Here is a 20,329-nt window from a genome sequence, read left to right on the forward strand (position 1 = left end):
TCTCTACATATTATTCGATAGATTATCCTTAGCAGTCTTGGTTAATATGAGTCCTGTATGTTTTTAACCTTTAAGGAATTTTCCTTTATCCATCATTATAGAACTTACTATTTTTATTTATTTTTTTCAGTGCTCTCTAGAGGAAAGTAGCACCATGTTGGTTCCTAGCACTGCTGCATTGATGTAGAGTTCTGATTCTGGGGAGGCATCTTAATAAGAGCTCAACATCCCATGCAAAGTCAAGGGTTATATTGGAAGGAGAAGCCATGACTTCTGTCTCTTAGAATTGATGTTACTTTCCAACTGGCTTCCCTGTGGCTCAGAGGTTAAAGCGTCTGCCTCCAATGCAGGAGACCCGGGTTAGATCCCTGGGTCAGGAAGATCCCCTGGAGAAGGAAATGGTAACCCACTCCAGTATTCTTGCCTGGAGAATCCCATGGACGGAGAAGCCTACAGTCCACGGGGTGGCAAAGAGTCGGACATGACTGAGCGACTTCACTTTCACTTTCTTTTCCAACTGGCACATTAGTGTTTTGCTGGGAGAAAATGAGGGTATGTGGGAAGGGAAATAGCGCCATTAGAGTCTTCAGGAGCGTTTAGATTCCCTACTTTGTCAAACAAACCATTTCCTGATTTAATTTTTTTAAAGGATTCATAATGGGAGAAAAGGGCATGGGAGATTTTCAATTCATAAATCCAATTCTGGCTGATATATTAGAAGAGGCTAAAGGGTTTTGTTCTTTTTTTCCCTCCCTTTGGATAAAAGTATGAAGCAATGAGCCAGGCACTGTGTAAGTACTTCTTTCTTTCCTCCATTGTCTATAAAAAATGTTATCAGAAAGGAGAGACCCAGCAAAGGCCAAGAAAGGAGCAGTTTCAATATAACAGAAAATCTTTGGAAAGTCCCTTCTTGCCAGAAAAGTATGAGTAGAATGTGATTAGGCTCATGTGGACTCTCAGCTGGCAGGAGTGTGAACTGATAAAAAACTGTATATTCTCTTCCTTCTCAGGATACTTTAACTTATTCGTTAGGCTGATCGAGGTTATAACATGTTTGACTTCAAAGATGGTTATTTTTGTCATGGTATATACAAATTGCTATATACCATTTGTCTTTCCCTTCCCAGTGGAAAAATGGATGTGAGTATCTGTGTATCTTGGGTATTATCATGAGGAGGGTTCTCTTTTCTCATATTCTCTAGCTTTTACTTTCAGTGAAAGCGTTTCAGACACTGACAATATCTGCTGAGTAAGGGGTCTTTCTTTCAACAAACATCAGAAAGCATGTATTTAAATGTGTTACTTTAAAAGTGGTAACAATGAGAAACCATACATGTTTCTATCAATTTTTGTGTGTTTCTCTTGGAATTGCCTCCAGAGAGATTCATCCGTATAGTGACACCTCATTTTCAACCCACGTAGGCAATGATCAGCTTATTCATATATTCCAGATGACTCTTGGTCATCCAGCTGCTCCATTCCTCCAGACCACGTCCTTCCTTAGAATGAAGATCTGCAGCCATTAAGGATGTTCACAGGAATACATTTATGATCGAGCAGGCCTGTGAGAACACCTGGCTTTATGGCATTTTAGATTTGCCTTCTTTTCGTCTGAGACGTCCGTGTGTCCTTTTCCTCAGGTACCAGAAACTGTGGAAGAGTTATGTTAAGCTTCGCCACCTCCTAGCAAATAGTCCCAAAGTCAAACAGACTGACAAGCAGAAGCTGGCACAGAGGGAGGTTGGTATCGGACCCTCTTCACCTATGACTAATGATGATGTACTTCCGGTTTATCTGAGATTGTTGTTACACCACACTTTTAGAATAAGATGGAAAGATACTTTAAAAAAAAAAAATCACACTTCACTCCCCTCCTTATGTTAGTATGCTGATTTTTTCATCTTTTAGTAGCTAAGGGACCATATTTTCTCCTTAAAAAGGCCAGTTTTTAAATAGATATTGGGAATGAATATAGCTTCTCTAAGAAGTTGATTTTAAAACTTCCCAGATTAGCCTTTTATCATTAATTAGACTGTACATAGGACCATATATTCAAGTTTCTTGGTCTTGGGTTGTAAAAGATTATCTTCTATATATCTGTTAGTTTAGTATGGTGAACTGATTTTGTGAGACTTTATATCCCAAATTCCATATTTCTTTACTAATGGGTAGTATTATCTATATTCCAGGGTCACTTGTGTTTTATATTTAAGAATAAAAAATAAATGGATTTAGTATCAATATAGATTTTATCTCATTGAGGGTTTATTCTGGTGCCATAGTGTAAAAGCAGGGTTTTGAAGCTGAGAAAAGTGTTTGAATTCTGACATTGTCGCTTTTTGTGACTTGAGCCAGTCAGCTTCATTATGAAAGATGGAACCAAGGCTGAAAGAGACTGTCAGTGCACTCGGGAAAAGGGTGATGGTGTGGCCTTGGAGACATTCTATTTAACTTTCCTCCAGTGGTGTTTGGCCTATTAAAGTGTTAGTCATTCAGTCATATCAGACTCTTTGTGACCCCATGGACTGTAACCTGCCAGGCTCCTTTGTTCATGGAATTCTCCAGGCAAGAATCCTGGAGTGGGTTGTCATTCTCTTCTCCAGGGGATCTTCCCAACCCAGGGATAGGACCCTGGTCTCCTGCATTGCAGGCAGATTCTTTACTGTCTGAGCTACCCGGCCTGTATTAGTAGCTTAATCAGTGATGGAGGTGGTGGTGGTTCCTGTTGTTGTTATGAATTCCTAGGAGACTTTTTCTAATTGAATAAACATACAAGTATAAAATTATTTTTTATCATTAATTATTTGAAGGGTGGCGGTAAAAGGGAAGAGTAAATTCCTGTTTTACGTCTTGCAGCAGTTTAAATCATTGTCTTGTTTTAATAAAAAATACCCTTGCTGCAGGGTTTGCAAATTAGAAGGCGTCTTTGAGAATTACATGGGTTTCTGGTTAATTTACTGATTGTCTTTCTTATATGTAAATGCTTAACATAAGGCTTGATTTAAATATAATTTTTACATGCAGATTTCAGATTCCAAACACCACATTTTGTTTCTTTTTCAGTTAAAGGGCATTTTTTTTCACGATTTTTCTTTTTTTTGACAAGGATCCTTTTTAAAGTCTTTATTGAATTTGTTACAATTTTTCTTCTGTTTTATTCTTTGGGTTTTTGGCCATGAGGCATGTGGAGTCCTAGCTCCCCAACCAGGGATTGAACCTGAACCCCCCACATTGGGAGGCTACTGGACCACCAAAAAGTCCCCAAAAGGACATTTTTCATTTGAACTTGCCAGAGTAGCTTCTTTAGTTTGGTTTTTTCCTTCTCCATTTACCAGGAAAAGCTGGCTTATTCTCAAGGCCTTTCATTATTTTTTTAAAATCTAATTTGGCATGAAGAATTTTGACTACCTGAACGTAAGGGTGAATGAATCCAGCTAATTTACTAACGCTTGATGTTTGGCTTAGTATTGCTTTAGAACTGTCAGGTTACTCATCATAATGAGTTCTTTTCTAGGAAGCACTCCAAAAAATACGACAGAAGAATACCATGAGGCGAGAAGTAACAGTGGAGCTGAGTAGCCAAGGCTTCTGGAAAACTGGCATCCGTTCTGATGTCTGTCAGGTGATGACGCTTCTGAGAACACAATTATACCCAAACATCTCTTCCTTTAAAAGGCATCTGGCACTGAAGTCTTCCTAATTCTGAGAAGTTTCTGCAGGATGTATTACCTTGTAGCTAAATGGAACATCAACAGTACACTGTTTTCTATTGTTTGGGTTCTGTTTTTGTGTCAGTTTTCATGTTGTCTTGTGTAGTTGTGTGTGGTGCATGTGCGTGTGCCTGGCGGGGCCGTGGGAGGCGCTGACTTAGTAATGTTCAATTCTGTCTCCGCACATTGAGGGAAGGCAGGTCTGTTCTTCAAATGCGTCTGCCTGTTTGAGCATGTGGGTAAGTGCCTGTCAAAAGAGATACTCCGGCAGCTCTACAGGCAGATTCCTGAAGGTGGTGTGTACAAACATTCCAGACTGAGAACCCAGACTTATACTGCAGAGAGCTGAAAGTATTAAATGAGCAGAAACAGTATACATATTTGAGCCAAAGGATAGTATTTTTTCTTTGTGACGTGTTAGTCGCTCAGTTGTGTCTGACTCTGTGATCTCATGGACTGTAGCCCGCCAGTCTTGTCTGCTGTATCTCAGTGATTCTTCTGTCCATGGAATTCTCCAGGCAAGAATGCTGGAGTGAGTTGCCATTCCCTTCTCCAGGGGATCTTCCCTTCGCAGTGAGTCTCCTGCACTGCAAGCAGATTCGTTACCAACTGAGCCACCAAGGAAGCCCAGTTCATTTTTGTGGGGATGGAGGGTAGACTTAATAGAGGAACATCTCAGCAGTATATAACTGGCTCACTAAGAGGTATTTTTTTCCTTAAATGTGAATTTTTACCAAATTAGACATCCCTCAAATCCAGCAAGCATATTCTTTGACTGTTCACGTGATTCTTTTGTTACAATTGATATTGGTTGCACTCCATGGGAATTAAGTAAAGGAAATGATTATACAGAGTGGGGTCAGTGCAGTTTGCCGTGTTTAGCCTTTTGGAAGAATATTCCAAGCTGCCACTTATCTTTTGTGATGGTAATGAGTCCAGATACTCTTAGGTATTCATTTCATTGTAATGAGGTTTTTTTTTTTTTAATCAATGCTGGCATTTAGTTATTGTATTGAACAGTGGAATTTAATCCTATCATTAAAGGAATTGCTATGTAATTCATTTACCATGTGAAGCTAAATGTTTTTTTGTTGAGATGAACTGCTATTGATGCAATATTGCTAAGTAGTTTGAAAATAATCATCTGTAGTGGATGCCAGTCTGTCTAAAAAGTCCTCAGTTATATTACCCATTGACGAATTTTTTTAACTGTAAATGCTTTCAGAAGTAGATATCTTACTTCCATTGATTGTTTCTTAGGGCCACTTGGAGCTATAATATCACCCATTTTTTCAGCTTGCTAGTGTTTCTCCAAAACCAACATAGCACTGTAACCCCAACATAGATGCTTAAGACATTGTAGTAACAGTGAATGGAATGTCCAGCCATCTGCTGATCTCAGTGATGTCAAAGTTGATTGTTTAAGAGATCCTGAAATTATGGAACTTTGAGAACTGGAAAGGATCTTACAGTTCTTCTAGTTCAGTGGTTTTTAAACTTATGTTTTTGATGTAACTGTGTAGTTTTTTTTTTTTTTTAAATTAAACAAAACCCTGTGAAACCCTAATTTGTAAAAAGATAAAAAAAGAAAAACCAACTGATTGATTGGTGACTAGTGGGTGTGGAGGGAGTGTCCCATTGTCTGTGGAGCAGTTCCTAGATCAGTTTAGTTCCACTGAACACAATTTTTTTTTTTTTTTTTTAAGTTTGAGCTCTTTCTGCCCTTTCTTTTGGTAAAACAAATAGGGGTCCTGAATGAACCCTGTAGTTTTGTGTCCTTCAGCTGTGTCGCAAGAACCTAACTCTGGCTTCCCAGCTGGATTGGAGCAGCTGGATGACTAGGTTATCTTCTCTCACTCTCTGTATATATTACATTTTTACATGCTATTTTGAGGTTGATAGGAAAATCCCATGGACAGAAGAGGCTGGCGGGCTGCAGTCCATGGGGTCTCAAAAGAATTGGACATGACTGAGTGACTGAGTATGTGCGTAGCCAAAAACAGTCCGTTCCTGTGTTTGACTGGCTGGAGACAAGGTTCCTAAGCAGGACTTGGGCAAAGGTGAATGCTTCTTGTGTGATGATGGTTCCTCCACATGGAGGACTCCTGCTGTTCCAAAGACAGCCAGCTGGTGGAAGCCAGGCTTCCATCCTCCAGTCCTACTTTTTCACAAGTTGCATTGCCTCTTAACTATAGTTTCTTATCTCAGAATAGATGTTTTCGTTTTCATGTGTGTTCATCAAAAAAGATGACAGGAGAGGTGGTGTTGTTCAGTCGCTCAGTTGTGTCCGACTCATTTTGTGACTGTGGACTGCAGCACACCATGCTTTCCTGTCCTGCACCATCTCCCGGAGTTTGCTCAGGTGGCGTGTAATATGAAGTCAAAGTGGTTAGTATTTTTGGTAATGAAGAATAAGAATCTGACTGAGAAATAACAGTTAAGTGAAATTTATACATGGAATACTCTGAATAACCCTGAAGCCTGTGGAAAAATGAACTCATACTTAGTTTTAAGATAAAATGGCTGAGTGCATCTCTGAAATCCTGGGGTGGGGGCTGGGTGGGGTAATAATAATTGCTGATGGGTTGCTGGCAAAAGCCTTGTGATGCTGTCTGGCAGCCACTGGCAATAAAACGATTGTGTAGAATCGAAGGCAGAGCAACCTGAGTCCCAGTTTCTCATTCTGGAAGTGTAATTTCCCAACCAGAGCAGTTACCAAGGGTTGTTACGAGATTAGAAAATTCTACCTGATATGCCCCAACCAGTGTTAGGAGGAATGAAAACATGGAGATGGTCCTGTAACCTGGAATTACATGTCAACTAATCGCAGACTTGAACCATGTTTAGAGAGAAACTGTTGAAAGATTTCTCAGTGTAACCGCTTGTTAGAATGAATCCTGGGTAATACAGAAGAAAAAGCAGGAGTCAAAACCTGATACTGAGGCTGAGAAATTCAGCATTATGACTCAGAAGAGGAAAAGCATCATCTCTCTATGGTGTCCGTACTTTAAGAACGAGGTTTTGCACACCAAAGTTGACTTGGTGACTTAGAAGAGTAGGTACCTGTGCCCTGTGCTACCAAGCGGGAGGTCCATGGAAATCAGTAAACTGAATCCTGAGGATGGAGGATGAAAAAATGTGACACACAGAGACGTCAAAAAAGGAGCCAAGAAACTATGTCAGTTTAACATACAACCAGTCTGAGGCCCATGTGAAACTGGAAAAAAACTAGAAGCCAGGGTGCCTGAAGAAAATTGAAAAGAAGAACAGAGTGGTGGTGAGTGCTGAGTAGACAGAGAGTTGTGTTTGGGCTACAGTGAGTCCACTACATACGAACCTTCAAGTTGTGGACTTCGAAGGATGCAAACGTGTTTGAATGTTCAGCCAGGTAAGGTAGTTCACGTGTCTGATGTACATTGTCACATGTATGCCTCCTCTGTGGGTAGTTGTGCTTTTGTGTACTATATAGCACTGTTAGAGTACAGTGGTATATAGTATCTTTATTTCAAGCCCAGAATATCTGGGAGCAACGTAAAAGTAGCAGTGATGTAGCTGGTACTGCTAAGAAGCACCATGCAATAATGATGGAAACAAAAGTGAAAATAACTGAGAGAGTGGAGGGAGGCAAAAAGGTGGTAGACGTCACTCGTTCTCACAACATGAATTGTTCAGACAGCAGCACGATTCTCAAGTACAAGGACAAGGTGATGGAACATGTGATGATGTTCTGCTGCTGCCAATGCTGTCGATGGTAATATTGAATGAGCCTGGACAAGTGATGGAGGAGATGGAGGAACTTCACAGTATGTGGATGCAGGATCAGCAGGGAGCTCCCAGCTTGATCCCTGGTCAGGAAACTGGATCCTACCTGCTGCAACTAAAAAAAATGATCCCGCATGCCACATCGAAGATCAAAGATCCCAAAGATCCCACGTGCCACAGCTGAGACCCAGCACAGCCAAATAAAAATAAATCAAACAAGTAAATAAAGTGAAAGCAGTTTCTAGAAATGAATGAGGGGAGATGCTTAGTGATTGTGTGTGGTCTCAACATTGCAAAGATTGATCATTTAACAAACTGAGCTGGAGTCTTATAGAGAACCTCGAGACTTATTTGTCAGGGATACAAAATGGACGTTGGTCGTACCTACCTTTCTGTGGTGTTCACAAGAACCATACTTACTTGGAAAGAGACCCTGGCTCTATTTGGAGCAAGTTTAGAGGAAGTGATGAAGGGACTCACAGCTGTTTCATGTGAGTAAAGGATAAAGAAAATAAGACTTAGTTTGGTGAAGAGAAGATGTGGGAACTTTGCCGTTAAATGTATTTTGTTCTTTTCTGGGGTAGATCAGAGGGATAGACTATTTTCTAATAATCAGCATACTCAGAAGATAGTTATTTTCTTAACAGGTAATGATTCTTCTCTCGCTGGAGGTATGAAAACAACTCACCAGTTTGAATTCATACTTTAGAAAGATAGTTACACTGCATAGTCTTCATGACCCCTCCTCCTTGAGTGCTTAGCCTCAATTACCATGAGCCCCGTGCAGTTGAAATGCCTGGGAAACTGCATTATATTGTTGTGTTTTTTAATACAGCATGGATCAAAACATAGTGGACAAAATGCCAGTAATTCGAATCAGAATAGCATATCTCTGGGAAGCCCCTGGGGGCGAAAAGAGTGTCTCCATCTTTTTTCTTTCCCACAGCTATTATAAGCCTTGCATGTGGAGGTGCTCAATACATATTTACTGAATTAAACTGGAAAGAAAGACTTTCTGTTGATTAAAGATCCTTTTTGGGAGAACTAATCTTTCATTATAAGTTAATACAGGGAACTGATTTCTGTAATTTCAAGCAAATCCATTACCATGTATTTTTAAATAATGTCAGCTTAAAATACTTCAAAGACTAAAATGATAGAAAGCACATGTCAGTCATTCTGTGGGCTGTGCCCATCCTCCAGGTTCTGATGAATAAGAATGACTTCTTCATTCTCTTGATTTCTAGGGAAACGTTATTAAAAAAAGGAAAAAGATACGCTCTCCATGAAATTGTCTCCCAATAAGGAATCTATAGCCAAATGAAAAGTGATTGAAATAAAAGTTCTGTGTCCTCAGGTGATTTAACTGTATTGATGGTTTTTATAAAAGTTATCCTCATAATGTTAGATTGAGTGTTAAACCTGGAATGGCCCTTCGAGATCATCTGGCTCAGAAGTTCTTACCCAGAGGCCAATGATGGGCTTTATAGATCTGTGAACTCATTAAAATTCCATAAAATTTTTGCGTGTTTGTGCACACAGGCCTTTTTCTGGGGAAAGACTCATTTTCCTTAGATCTCAGAAGTGCCTTGACCTTGACAGAGTTTCAGAATTTGTGAGTCCTAATCCATTCCCTTTGAATTAAAGAAACAAGGAGGTACAGAAATTCTCATGGCTTCCTCAAGGCTACACCGCTGGCTGCTGATGAACCAGGGCTCTTCCTACTTCAGTGAGGGCCACACATGCCCTCTTCTAAGCAGCCTTTTGTATTTACTCATTTGATCCTTTTAACTGTCCTTGAAGGTACCTACACCAGTTGTCCTCAGTTGACAGGTGAGGAAACAGAAACAGAGAGGTTAAGTAACTTACCCTAAGTCCCAGGATGGGTGAACGACAGAGCAGAATTTGGACCCAGGCGCTCTGGTTTCAGAGACTGTATCTCTAACAACTTAGTCCACTGCCCCTCACAGAGGGTATGCCAGGGTGCCATGCTGCCAGTACACTGTTGTAAGACTTTGGGAGATGGGATTTGGGATGTAAAAAATCTTTTTTGTTTGCTGTAAAATGAATGAAATGTTTTTTTAATACATTTTTAGAGAATTAAACATATTGAATTGTGCTTTTTCCTAGCATGCCATGATGCTGCCAGTTCTGACCCATCATATTCGCTACCACCAGTGCCTAATGCATCTGGACAAGTTGATAGGATATACTTTCCAAGATCGTTGCCTGTTACAGGTGAGAGTTACTCTCCTGTACATTTATATAATAACAAGATAGGAGTAATTCATCTTGCAGGTTACAAGTGGAGTATGGAGAATATTCTGGAGAGGATGAGGATGTCTAGAGACATAGCCTTCTCCATTACTCTACTCTGATTGCCAGTTTCAAACCCCTTTTCTCACTTTTTTTTTTAGACTGTCCCTAAAGAAATAGACCAAAGCTTCCAGATTTGCCTGTCAAACCTGAGCTCTTCTTTCATCTTTTCCTCTTTTGTGACTCTTCTTTCCACGTGCTGTGTATTCTAATTCTTCTCTGAAAGATGTGGGTTTTTAGGTTTGTTTGTGGAAGAGGACTTGGACCAAAGCTCTGGAAATTTGGCACTGGAGAAAATGGAAAGTTTGGGACTTAAAATTTAACCAGATAAACAAGTCTCTTTCCTGTTTCATTTTTGATGGTGTTTCTATGCTTTTTTTTGTTTTTGTTTTTTATTAAATTTTTTTTATGCTGAGTTTTTAAAACTGAACTTATGTCTTTGGAATTTTAGCTGGCCATGACCCACCCAAGCCATCACTTAAATTTTGGAATGAATCCTGATCATGCCAGGAATTCTTTGTCTAACTGCGGAATTCGGCAGCCCAAATATGGAGATAGAAAAGTTCATCACATGCACATGCGCAAAAAAGGTCCGTTTGGGTTACACTCTCCTCTTTTGCTCTGTATCCCCTGCTGTAAGTTAAATCCCCACCAGGAATGGTTCCCTGGTAACTGTTCCATTCTGCCATCGTTTACTGCTTCTTGACTCATATGTAATGACATTTACTTTGAGCACAGCATTATAATAAGAGTGAATGCATTTTTGAGAAGATTTAATTTCTCCTATCAAAAAGTGTTTAAAGTAACTAAGTTGATCAAACGTGTCCACATGCAAGTCAGATTGGAGTGAGATGAATAATTTTCTTTCTGGATGTCATATGATGGTTCTGGAATGCTTCTAACAATATCTACTTGTGATTTTTTTTAAAAAAAATAGGAATTAACACCTTAATAAATATTATGTCACGCCTTGGCCAAGATGACCCAACTCCCTCAAGGTAAAGTAAATTTTTTTAATATTAGTTTTGTTGAAATAGAATTCACATACCATACAATTCATCCATTTAAAGTGCATACAATTCAATGGTTTTTGGTATCTTCACAAAATGGTGGACCTGTGATCACTGTCTAATTTTAGAGCATTTTCGTCATGCCCAAAGGAAACCTCATACTCCATATTTCCCTCAGGTTGCCCAGCCCTAGGCAACCAGCAGTCTTCTTTTAATCCACTTTTAATTTTTGTGAATTTGCCTATTCTGAACATTTTGTATAAGTGGTATCATACAATATGTGGTCTTTTGTGACTGGTGTATTTTACTTTATGTAATGCTTAGAAGGTTTATCCATGTTGTCGTATATACTAGTTCTTCATTTCTTTTTATTGCCAAATAATATTCCATGGTATAGGTAGACCACATTTTGTTTATCTGATCATCAGATTGATGGTCATTTGTTCTTTTTCCTTTTTGGTTATCTTGAATGATGTTGCTATGATTATTTGTGTGCAGGTTTTTGTATGGACATGTTTTGATTTTTCTTGGGTATATAAGTGAAGTGGAATTTCTGGATGATATAGTAACTCTGTTTCACCTTTCCCTTAAGGAACTGCCAGACTGTTTCCAAAGAGTCTGTACCATTTTATATTCCTAGTAGCAATATATGAAGGTTCTGGTTTCTTTGCATCTTTCCCAACTCTTGTTATTAGCTGTCTTTTTGAACCTGGGCTTCCTGCTGCTGCTGCTAAGTCGCTTCAGTCGTGTCCGACTCTGTGCGACCCCATAGATGGCAGCCTACCAGGCTCTGCCGTCCCTGGGATTCTCCAGGCAAGAACACTGGAGTGGGTTGCCATTGCCTTCTCCAATACATGAAAGTGAAAAGGGAAAGTGAAGGCACTGAGTCGTGTCCGACTCTTCACGACCCCATGGACTGCAGCCTTCCAGGCTCCTCCGTCCATGGGATTTTCCAGGCAAGAGTACTGGAGTGGGGTGCCATTGCCTTCTCTGGGACTTCCTAGTGGATATGAAATATTATCTCATTGTGGTTTTGTTGTATTTCTCTGATCACTAATGATGTTGAGCATCTTTTCATGTGCTTTTGGGCCATTCATATATCTCTGCTGGAGAAATATCTATTTGGATCCTTTTTCCATTTTTTAACCAAGTTACTTTTTGTTATTGAGTTACAATCATTTTTTTGTGTGTTCAGATACAAATCCCTTATCAGGTACATGATTTGTAAAAAAATTTTTTCTCATTCTGTAGATCATCTTTTTAATGTTTTAATGAAGCACAGAAGTTTTGATTAATTCCAAATAATAGACAAATTGTGTTACTTTCATTCCTTTTGCTTTTGGTGTCATGTTTACGGAGATTTACATCTGTTTCTTCTAAGAGCTTTATGGCTTTTTCTCTCACATTTAGATCTTTGGTCTGTTCTGAGTTAGAACTGGTATGACATAGAGGTCCAGCTGCTTCCTTTGGCTTGCAGATATCCACTTATCCCAGCACCACCACTCTTGAAAAGGCTAATCTTTCCCCACTGAGTCACCTTGGTTGAAATCACCCTTGTTGAAAATCACCTGACGGTATATATGAGGGTATATTTTTGACTCTTAGTTCATTCCATTGACCTGTGTGCCTGACCTTAAGCCACTACCGCATTGCTTTGATTACTGTGGCTTTGTAATAAGTTTTGCAACCTAGAAATGCAAGTTCACTTTTCTAGCTTTCTTTTTTTTTTTAAGATTGTCTTGGCTATTCTAGGCCTATTACCTTTCCACATGAATTTTTTAATTAGCTAAACTTTTGCAAAGACCCTAGCTGGAATTTTGATAGGGATTGTGGTAAATCTATGGGTGAGTTTGTGAATGATTACCATCTTAATATTAAGTCTCCTGCTTAATACCTCTTCTGTTCCCTGAACATTAAATGTCTTTGTTTCTCATTTGTTGTCTTTAATTTCTTAGTAATGGTTTTTAGGTTCCAGAGTACACATTTTGTATGTCTTTTGTTGAATTTATTCCCAAGTATTTTATTCTTTACAGTGCTATTCTAAATGAAATTATTTTTATAATTTTTATTTTGGGATTGTTCATTGCAAGCATATAGGGAATACAGTTGATTTTTTATTTTGATCTTGTATCTTGCAACCTTGATGAGCTCATTTGCTAGCTCCAATAGTTTTTTAGTTGATTCCTTAAGATTTTCTGGGATTCCTTGATAGCTCAGTTGGTAAAGAATCTGTCTGCCACGCAAGAGATGGGTTTGATCCCTGGGTTGGGAGGATCCCCTGGAGAAGGGAAAGGCTGCCCACTCCAGTATTCTGGCCTGGAGAATTCCATGGGGTACTGGGGTCACAAAGAGTCAGAACTACTGGGTGACTTTCACTTCACTTCAAGATTTTCTATGTAGACGATCATTTCACCTGTAAATAAAGATAGTTTTACTTTTTCCTTTTCAGACTCAGTTCCGTTCAGTTCAGTTGCTCAGTCATATCCGACTCTTTGCAACCCCATGGACTGCAATACATCAGGTTTCCCTGTCCATCACTAACTCCCAAAGCTTGTTCAAACTCATGTCCATTGAGTCGGTGACACCATCCAACCATCTCATCCTCTGTTGTCCCCTTCTTTTGCTTTCAATCTTTCCTAGCATCAGGATCTTTTCCAGTGAGTCAGTCCTTTGCATCAGGTGGCCAAAGTGTTGTAGCTTCAGCATCAGTCCTTCCGATGAATATTCAGGACTGATTTCGTTTAGGATTGACTGGTTTGATCTCCTTGTAGTCCAAGAGACTCTCAAGAATCCTCTCTAGCACCACAGTTCAAAAGCATCAATTCTTCAGCACTCAGCTTTCTTTATGGCCTTACATCCATCCTTCTCACATCCTTTTCACATCCATTCAGCCAACTCTCACATCCATCCTTTTCAGGCTGGATGCCTTTTATTTCATTTTCTTAATCTGGTTGCCCTAGCTAGCATCTTTAGTACAATATCCTGTAAAAGTGGTGAGAGAGGCTCCTTGCCTTCTTCTTAATCTTAAAAGGAAGACATTCTTTTACCATTGTGTATGAGCTTTTCATAGGTGCCTTTTATCATATTGAGGAAGTTCCCTTCTGTTCCTACTTGGCGTTAATATTTTTGTCATGAGAGTGTGTTGAATTTTGTCAAATGCTTTTTGTGTATCTATTAAGATAACCATGCTTTTTAAAATTTTATTTTATTCACATTGTGTTATATTAATTGATTTGGGGGTGTTAAACCAACCTTGCCTTCCTGGGATACATTACACTTGATCATGGTGTATAGTCCTTATACGGTATGTTTAGGTAGAATTTAGTCTGCTGGTTTTGTGCTGAGGATTTCGGGCCTGTAGTTTTCCTTTCCTTTGATGTTTTTGTCTGATTTCATTATTAGGATAATACTAGCCTCATATAATGGGTTGGAAAGTTTTACGTGTTAACTTTCCCTGTCTTACTTCTTGATTTTAAAAGCTACCTTCATACATTAATATTTTCACTTTTGTGTGGCCTTGAGCCCCTGAAGAAGCTGGGAAGGAAGTAGGCGGGCTCCAAATAAACTCATTAACATCCTAGAAAATGGAATGGAAGCAAATGGCTGATGGCTGCTGAGGCTCTGAGGTTGCTCTCAGGAGGCTTATCTTTGTGTGTGAAGCACAGCAGGTTCTATTTTGAAAGCCAGTACAGGAGACTGTTTGAGAGAGACTTGCTTTTTTAACCCTGGGGCACTGAAAAGTTGAATAGTCAGGCCTGTCCCTCTTAGGAAGCAGACTTAGATGGATGAAAGGTGGGGAGAGCAGGGTTAGACTTGAGACACTGCTGCGGCTGGTAATGGCCTCTTCAGCCAGGTGAGTGCCCAGTCGAGCTGGCGCAGCTTCCTCCCCTACCTTTTTCTTCATGTATCCTTTTTCTTTTCAAATAGGCTTGCCTTGAGGTTGCTCTCTTTTAAGGTTATCATGAACCAAACCGTCTTTTCCTCTTCAATCAAGAGGTAAAAAGAAAGGCAGGCCGAAACTTTAAAATTCCAGTTTGAAGATGATCACACGTCTCACTACTGTGTTCCTTGTGAGTCTAAGATCAGAAAAGAACTGTCTAATTAGAGGAGCCTTAATCACACCCTCAGGGATAGCGTGGCCCTGGTTTCCCTATACCCTGCTATACTGTGAAGTCTTCAGATGGCCAGTTCTGTATTTTAATAAGTAGCACCCTGGGTCCCCTGCAGCCCCCTTCAGCAGGGCTATACATGCCATCGACCCATTCTTTTTCAGTGATGAAAGCACAGGTTTAAGTGATCTTTGTCTCATCCACCCCACCCACAGCTGTTGGCATATAAATTATGTCTTTTTGATAGCACTGTTTAAACCTCATGGTTTATGTTTTCCAGCTGTGTTCTTTGTGAATTTACATTTTGAAAATGATACCACTGATAGAGAATAGATGTGCTTTCTCTTGTCCTTTGACTTCTATTCTGGCCTTTGTGGCTCTTGTGCTGAGAGTTTCCTGCCTTCTGTCCGATCTTTTTGCTGATGCAGAATTGACCCCAGCTTTCTATTCAGAAAGAGCCTCCTTGCCGCCAGTCTGGCGGCTGCTTGGCTGTGGCTGTGTAGTAGCCCCAGCTGTGCACGGCCCTGGGAGCTGTACTGAAGAAATGCAGACAGATTTAATGCAACAGACATTTGTCCAGTGCCTTTTGAGTGTGAGGCAGTTCACAGGTATTTTGGTTAGGATTTGGCGCTGTCACTGCCGGGCCCAGGTTCAGTTCCCAGTCAGGGAAGCCTTTCTTTTTCCTCTCTGCCTGCCACCTACCAACCTCCTCAGCATGACCATACCCTTAGTGATTGTGGCTCAGATGGTAAAGAATCGGCCTGCAGTGCAGGAGACCTGGGTTCGATCCCTAGGCCAGGAAGATCCCCCAGAGAAGGGAGCGGCAACCCACTCCAGTATTCTTGCCTAGAGAATTCCATGGACAGAAGAGTCTAGCGTGCTACAGTCCATGGGGTCTCAAAGAGTTGGACACGACTGTGCAACTGACGTTTTCACTTCTTTCAAAGGCAAGTAAGGCATAGCCCCCGCTCACCAGGAGGTATGACTACCTGGGGTGGGGTAAGAGTTCCATAAACATGCGTAATATAAGGAAGACTCTGCTAAGCACTTCAGTGAAGGTCAAAAACACAACAGCCATGCCAGACTGCTGTGGGGCCAAAGAGAGCTCTGGTGGTGGTTCACGGGTTATGGGTCAGTTATATACCATGCACTTGAATAATTGAGTTCACTTGAAACAACGTGCCCTCTTCCCTGTTTGTTTCTTAGTTTGCTATTATAAAGTGGGATGTGGTAGTCTGCTCCTTGGAAGTATTTGTACATGTTTGAAACAAACACTATGCAGTTTCAAGCATCAGTGGGTATATTTCCTCCCAAGCAAGCCTGCTCAGAATTTTAGACTTGAGAAAGGAACAAGACAGCCAGTAGGCTAGTAGCTTGTTTGGGCATCTGTGTCCAGGACTGTAGGTGGAGGAACAGGGCAGATTGGGGAGTTGGGTGGAGTTCTTCCCCAGCCCCACCGAAAGCCATTCCTCCCAACCCTGCCCATCCTGCCATGCAGTTAGTGCCGCCTTCTGTCGGGTCTCCCTCCAGACGGCCTCTCCAGGCGTCATCTTGCTATTTTTAGAGCCTCCATGCTAGTTTGTAGCTGTAAACTGCTTGAAGGCTTTTTGTGATATCGCATTACCTGCTGAATATGTCTGAACCTCCTTGCCTGACAATCCCAGCACCTGGTGACCCAGGCCACCCTTCCAGGCACATTGCTGTCTTCCCCGTGGCCTTCTGCACACCAGTAAGACTAAAATACTTCCTGTGCACTCGAGCGTACCCTCTCCCTTCCCTGAATGCCGGCAGTCATTGTTGCTGCGCTCACATTCTGCCAGCATTTCTTTTATGGTGCAAGTTTCCGTTCTCCCAGGTGTTATTAATATTTTGTGTCATAGTTTTTTTTTTTTTAATACTGTGAGCATTTGGAAGGTCTTTGATCCTACTCTCTCTTTTCTTTTTTTCAAATTCTTTTTCTTTTCCAATTAGTGCCTTTCAAAAAGCAGGGGCCCAGTAAATAAGGCTTAAAGGAAAGAAGGCCATTCATGATACTACTTTTATTCCAGGTTTTTTACCTGTTGACTAGAAACAGGGAAATGGGAGCATTTGGAAAGGTCATGGTCAGAGCCTTCAGAAGTTTAATGGCTGGTGGGTCTCGTAATCTGATTTGGGATCAGCTAGTATTTACAAAAGACACAAAGACTTAAAATTAATAGATAAAAATCTGCCTGCTATCAAAACTACAAAATAATTAACTTTTATGGTTACAAGTTAACCTGTCAGTTTTTGAAGTGTCACTGTTGAACCGCATACATCTCAGCTGTATTTATATTTAACTAATGCAAATCACAGCGAAATGTTACCACAGCGAAGGTCTCTGAAGGTTTAGGCATTCGGTCGCATTCAGGGGATCCATGTTATTAGTAGGACCTTTGGGAATGAGGGGCCAGAAGACTGTAATGGAGAAGTAAGAAACTCAAGCAGCCTTCCTTTGTTGTGTTTTGTTTTGCTTGGTAGAGTCATTGTTGGACATAATGTGTGAGGATCTATGGGATCAATGGAGAAACACGTATAGACTGTTTATTAAGGTCTGTTTAAGGAAACGGTAGTTGCAGAGTACCCTTTCAGTCATGCTAAGTTGCTTCAGTCATGTTTGACTCCTTGCAACCCTTTGGACTATAGCTGCCAGACTATTTCTGTCCGTGGGATTCTCCAGGCAAGAATACTGGAGTGGGTTGCCATTTTCTTCTCCAATCAGTTATACATTTAGTATTTATCATTAAAAACACTAACAGTGCATTGAATATATGTGAATAGATGCTTAATCTGGGATCTATGGGTCCAGTTGGATCTGAGATCCAGTAGGGCTTCTCCCCACAAGTGTTCAGTTAGATGTAATAGTGATAAGCTCTCAGTCATATCCGACTCTCTGCAACCCCATGGATTGTACAGTCCGTGGAATTCTCCAGGCCAGAATACTGGATTTTGTAGTCTTTCCCTTTTCTAGCAGATCTTCTCCACCCAGGAATCGAACTGGGGTCTCCGGCATTGCAGGTAGATTTTTTTACCAACTGAGCTATCAGGGAAGCCCCAGATGAGGTATGCCTATAGTCTCTATTATAATATTTTTTTTATAATTACCATAGTGTGAAAGTTGCTCAGTCATGTCCAACTCTCTGTTATGTCCGACTCTTTGCAACCCCATGGTCTATACAGTCCATGGGATTCTGCAGGCCAGAATACTGGAGTGGGTAGCCTTTCCCTTCTCCAGGGGATCTTGCCTACCCAGGAACCCAGGATTCCCGCACTGCAGGCAGATTCTTTACCAGTTGAGCTACAAATAGATGTAATGGACATAAGGAATTCCTGGGTTGGGTGGAAGTTTCAGTCCACCTGCAAGGCCCATTCTGGCTGTGCCCTATCAGTTTCCCCTTGAGGCTTGGAATGTAAAGGTAAGAAAATGTCATTCGTTCCCTCCCTCTAGCAGTTACCCTTGGACTTGGCCCATCCCAAGATGGTTTTCTATGGAGTAGATGACACCTTACAGTAATTACTATTATAGGGAGACTGTTCTGTTTTATGAAGTGTTTTGATTTCCACAGACCAAATGTGCTATCTAACTGCTACAGTTAATCTAAATTTCATAATGCCTCTGTTGATTCAGTTCTCAAAAGCAAATGGAATGTTTACTGCTCTGTAAACATCTCATCTTGGAGCTTGCTAGTATTTAAACAGGGGTGATTAAAGGAAGTATAAACAACGGAAGAAGGAACAAAAGACTTGCCGCTGTAGACAGCGAGGCCCAGCAACTCACTCTGTCCATTTTTCCAGATAAACCACTGGGTTAGGAATTGTCTGATATAATAATAAACTAAAGTGGTATTTAACCCCCATTTTCATTTGTGGCCTACTGCCAGAGTTTAGTCAGAGTGAGGATACAAAAAAACATATGTTGGCTAGGGGACAAATTATTTAATGGATGGCAGACTTACTATTGAATAAACTTGTTTAGCACTGTGACCTTGTATTTTAACACACTGAATAAGGGTCTACCTTCAAGGTTATTAAAATTCTCGATGTAGTTCCTGTCTCCCTGAAAGTTTATAAATGAAATTAAATAAAATTTGTATCAATATGACTTAATTCAAAATAGTATATGACACAAAGCAGCTATTATTCTTTGACTGGTTGTCTTGTTATTCTTCAGTTAAGCACAAGACAGTCCAAAGTATGGTTCGTCTTCACTCTGGACTCCGGCCAGGGCTTCTTGCTTTCCACCTTAACTAGATTTTCCTGTATTGTACTTTGAACTGTTGGGGAGATGATAGTCTTTACCACAGAAAATGCATGTTTATTTTACTGGCTTGTGGGAAAGAATAGGATAATGTTAATTTCTCTCTTTTTAAAATATTTATTCTTTCTTAGTTTCTATCAACTCTCAGGCAGTAACTTATTTTAGGATATTCTTTTGCACGGCTTCAGACAACATGCGAGTTCCCAGTCTACTCGGGTCACAGTCTGGCTTGTCTCCACCACTTCACAGAGCTTGCCCTTCCGTGGCTTCAGCCATCTCCCTGGTATGAGTCAATGCTCTCTTCTCATCTAGCTGAGTCTGTTTCTTTATTGAAGCATGCTCTTCTCTTTGGCTACAGGATAACGCTGGCCTCCTCTTCCTCCCACCACCTTGCCAGTTCCCCTATGCTGGCTTCCCTTCTGCTGAACCACAGCCATGTGACCCTTTCCTAGGCTCAGTCCTGGGACCCCTTGCCTAGCTCCATTCTCTGCCTCACTAGTGCCATCCAGTTTCAGCATCTGAAATCCTGTCGATGTATAGACAACTCCTATAGTATGCTTGCTTGGAGAATTTGATGGACAGAGGATCCTGGCAGGCTACAGTCCACGGGGTCGCAAAGAGTTGGAAATGACTGACTAACACACACACACATAGATTTATTACTAACTTTGTTCTTGTCTGTGAATAACAGGCACTCTGAGCTGGTGGCTCAGACGGTTAAGCGTCTGTCTACGATGCAGGAGACCCAGGTTCAATCCCTGGGTTGGGAAGAGCCCCTGGAGAAGGAAATGGCAACCTAGCATTTTGCTGGATCTCTCCGTTTGGATATTTTATGCACATTTCAAAGTTAGCATATCTACAGGGCATCTCTTGCTTCTTCCCAAACCTGTTCTCGCTCTTGGTCTTCCCATTGCAGTAAATGGCAGCATTTTTCACCCAGCCACGTGAGCCAGAGTCTGGCACTGCCCTTCATCCTTTTCTTATTGGTTAGCTTCCTAGTCCCAACTATCAGCACCTCTTTTCTGCTCCACCTTTCAAATGTCTCCCAAATCTGACAGCATCTCTGCCCCTCCTCTGTCACCTCTTCAGCCTGTGCCTCCATCATGTCACATCAGGACCACAGCAGTATCCGCCCCAGTGCTTGTC

General features: G+C 40.9%; 1 protein-coding gene across 4 annotated transcripts in view; it reads left to right on the top strand.

Annotated features, from left to right (window-relative positions):
* DROSHA (drosha ribonuclease III) overlaps positions 1–20,329 on the top strand; it is a 119,502-nt gene that overhangs the window by 62,092 nt on the left and 37,081 nt on the right. For all 4 annotated transcript variants that reach the window (XM_042233908.2, XM_042233910.2, XM_012097132.4 and 1 more), the window contains 5 exons: positions 1,641–1,740; positions 3,515–3,622; positions 9,603–9,710; positions 10,240–10,378; positions 10,726–10,786. In XM_042233908.2, the coding sequence (XP_042089842.1) occupies positions 1,641–1,740; positions 3,515–3,622; positions 9,603–9,710; positions 10,240–10,378; positions 10,726–10,786 (516 nt within the window). The remainder of the gene's footprint in view (positions 1–1,640; positions 1,741–3,514; positions 3,623–9,602; positions 9,711–10,239; positions 10,379–10,725; positions 10,787–20,329) is intronic.

The sequence above is a fragment of the Ovis aries genome, chromosome 16 (genome assembly GCF_016772045.2).
Source record: "Ovis aries strain OAR_USU_Benz2616 breed Rambouillet chromosome 16, ARS-UI_Ramb_v3.0, whole genome shotgun sequence".
Classification (NCBI taxonomy): Eukaryota; Metazoa; Chordata; class Mammalia; order Artiodactyla; family Bovidae; genus Ovis; species Ovis aries.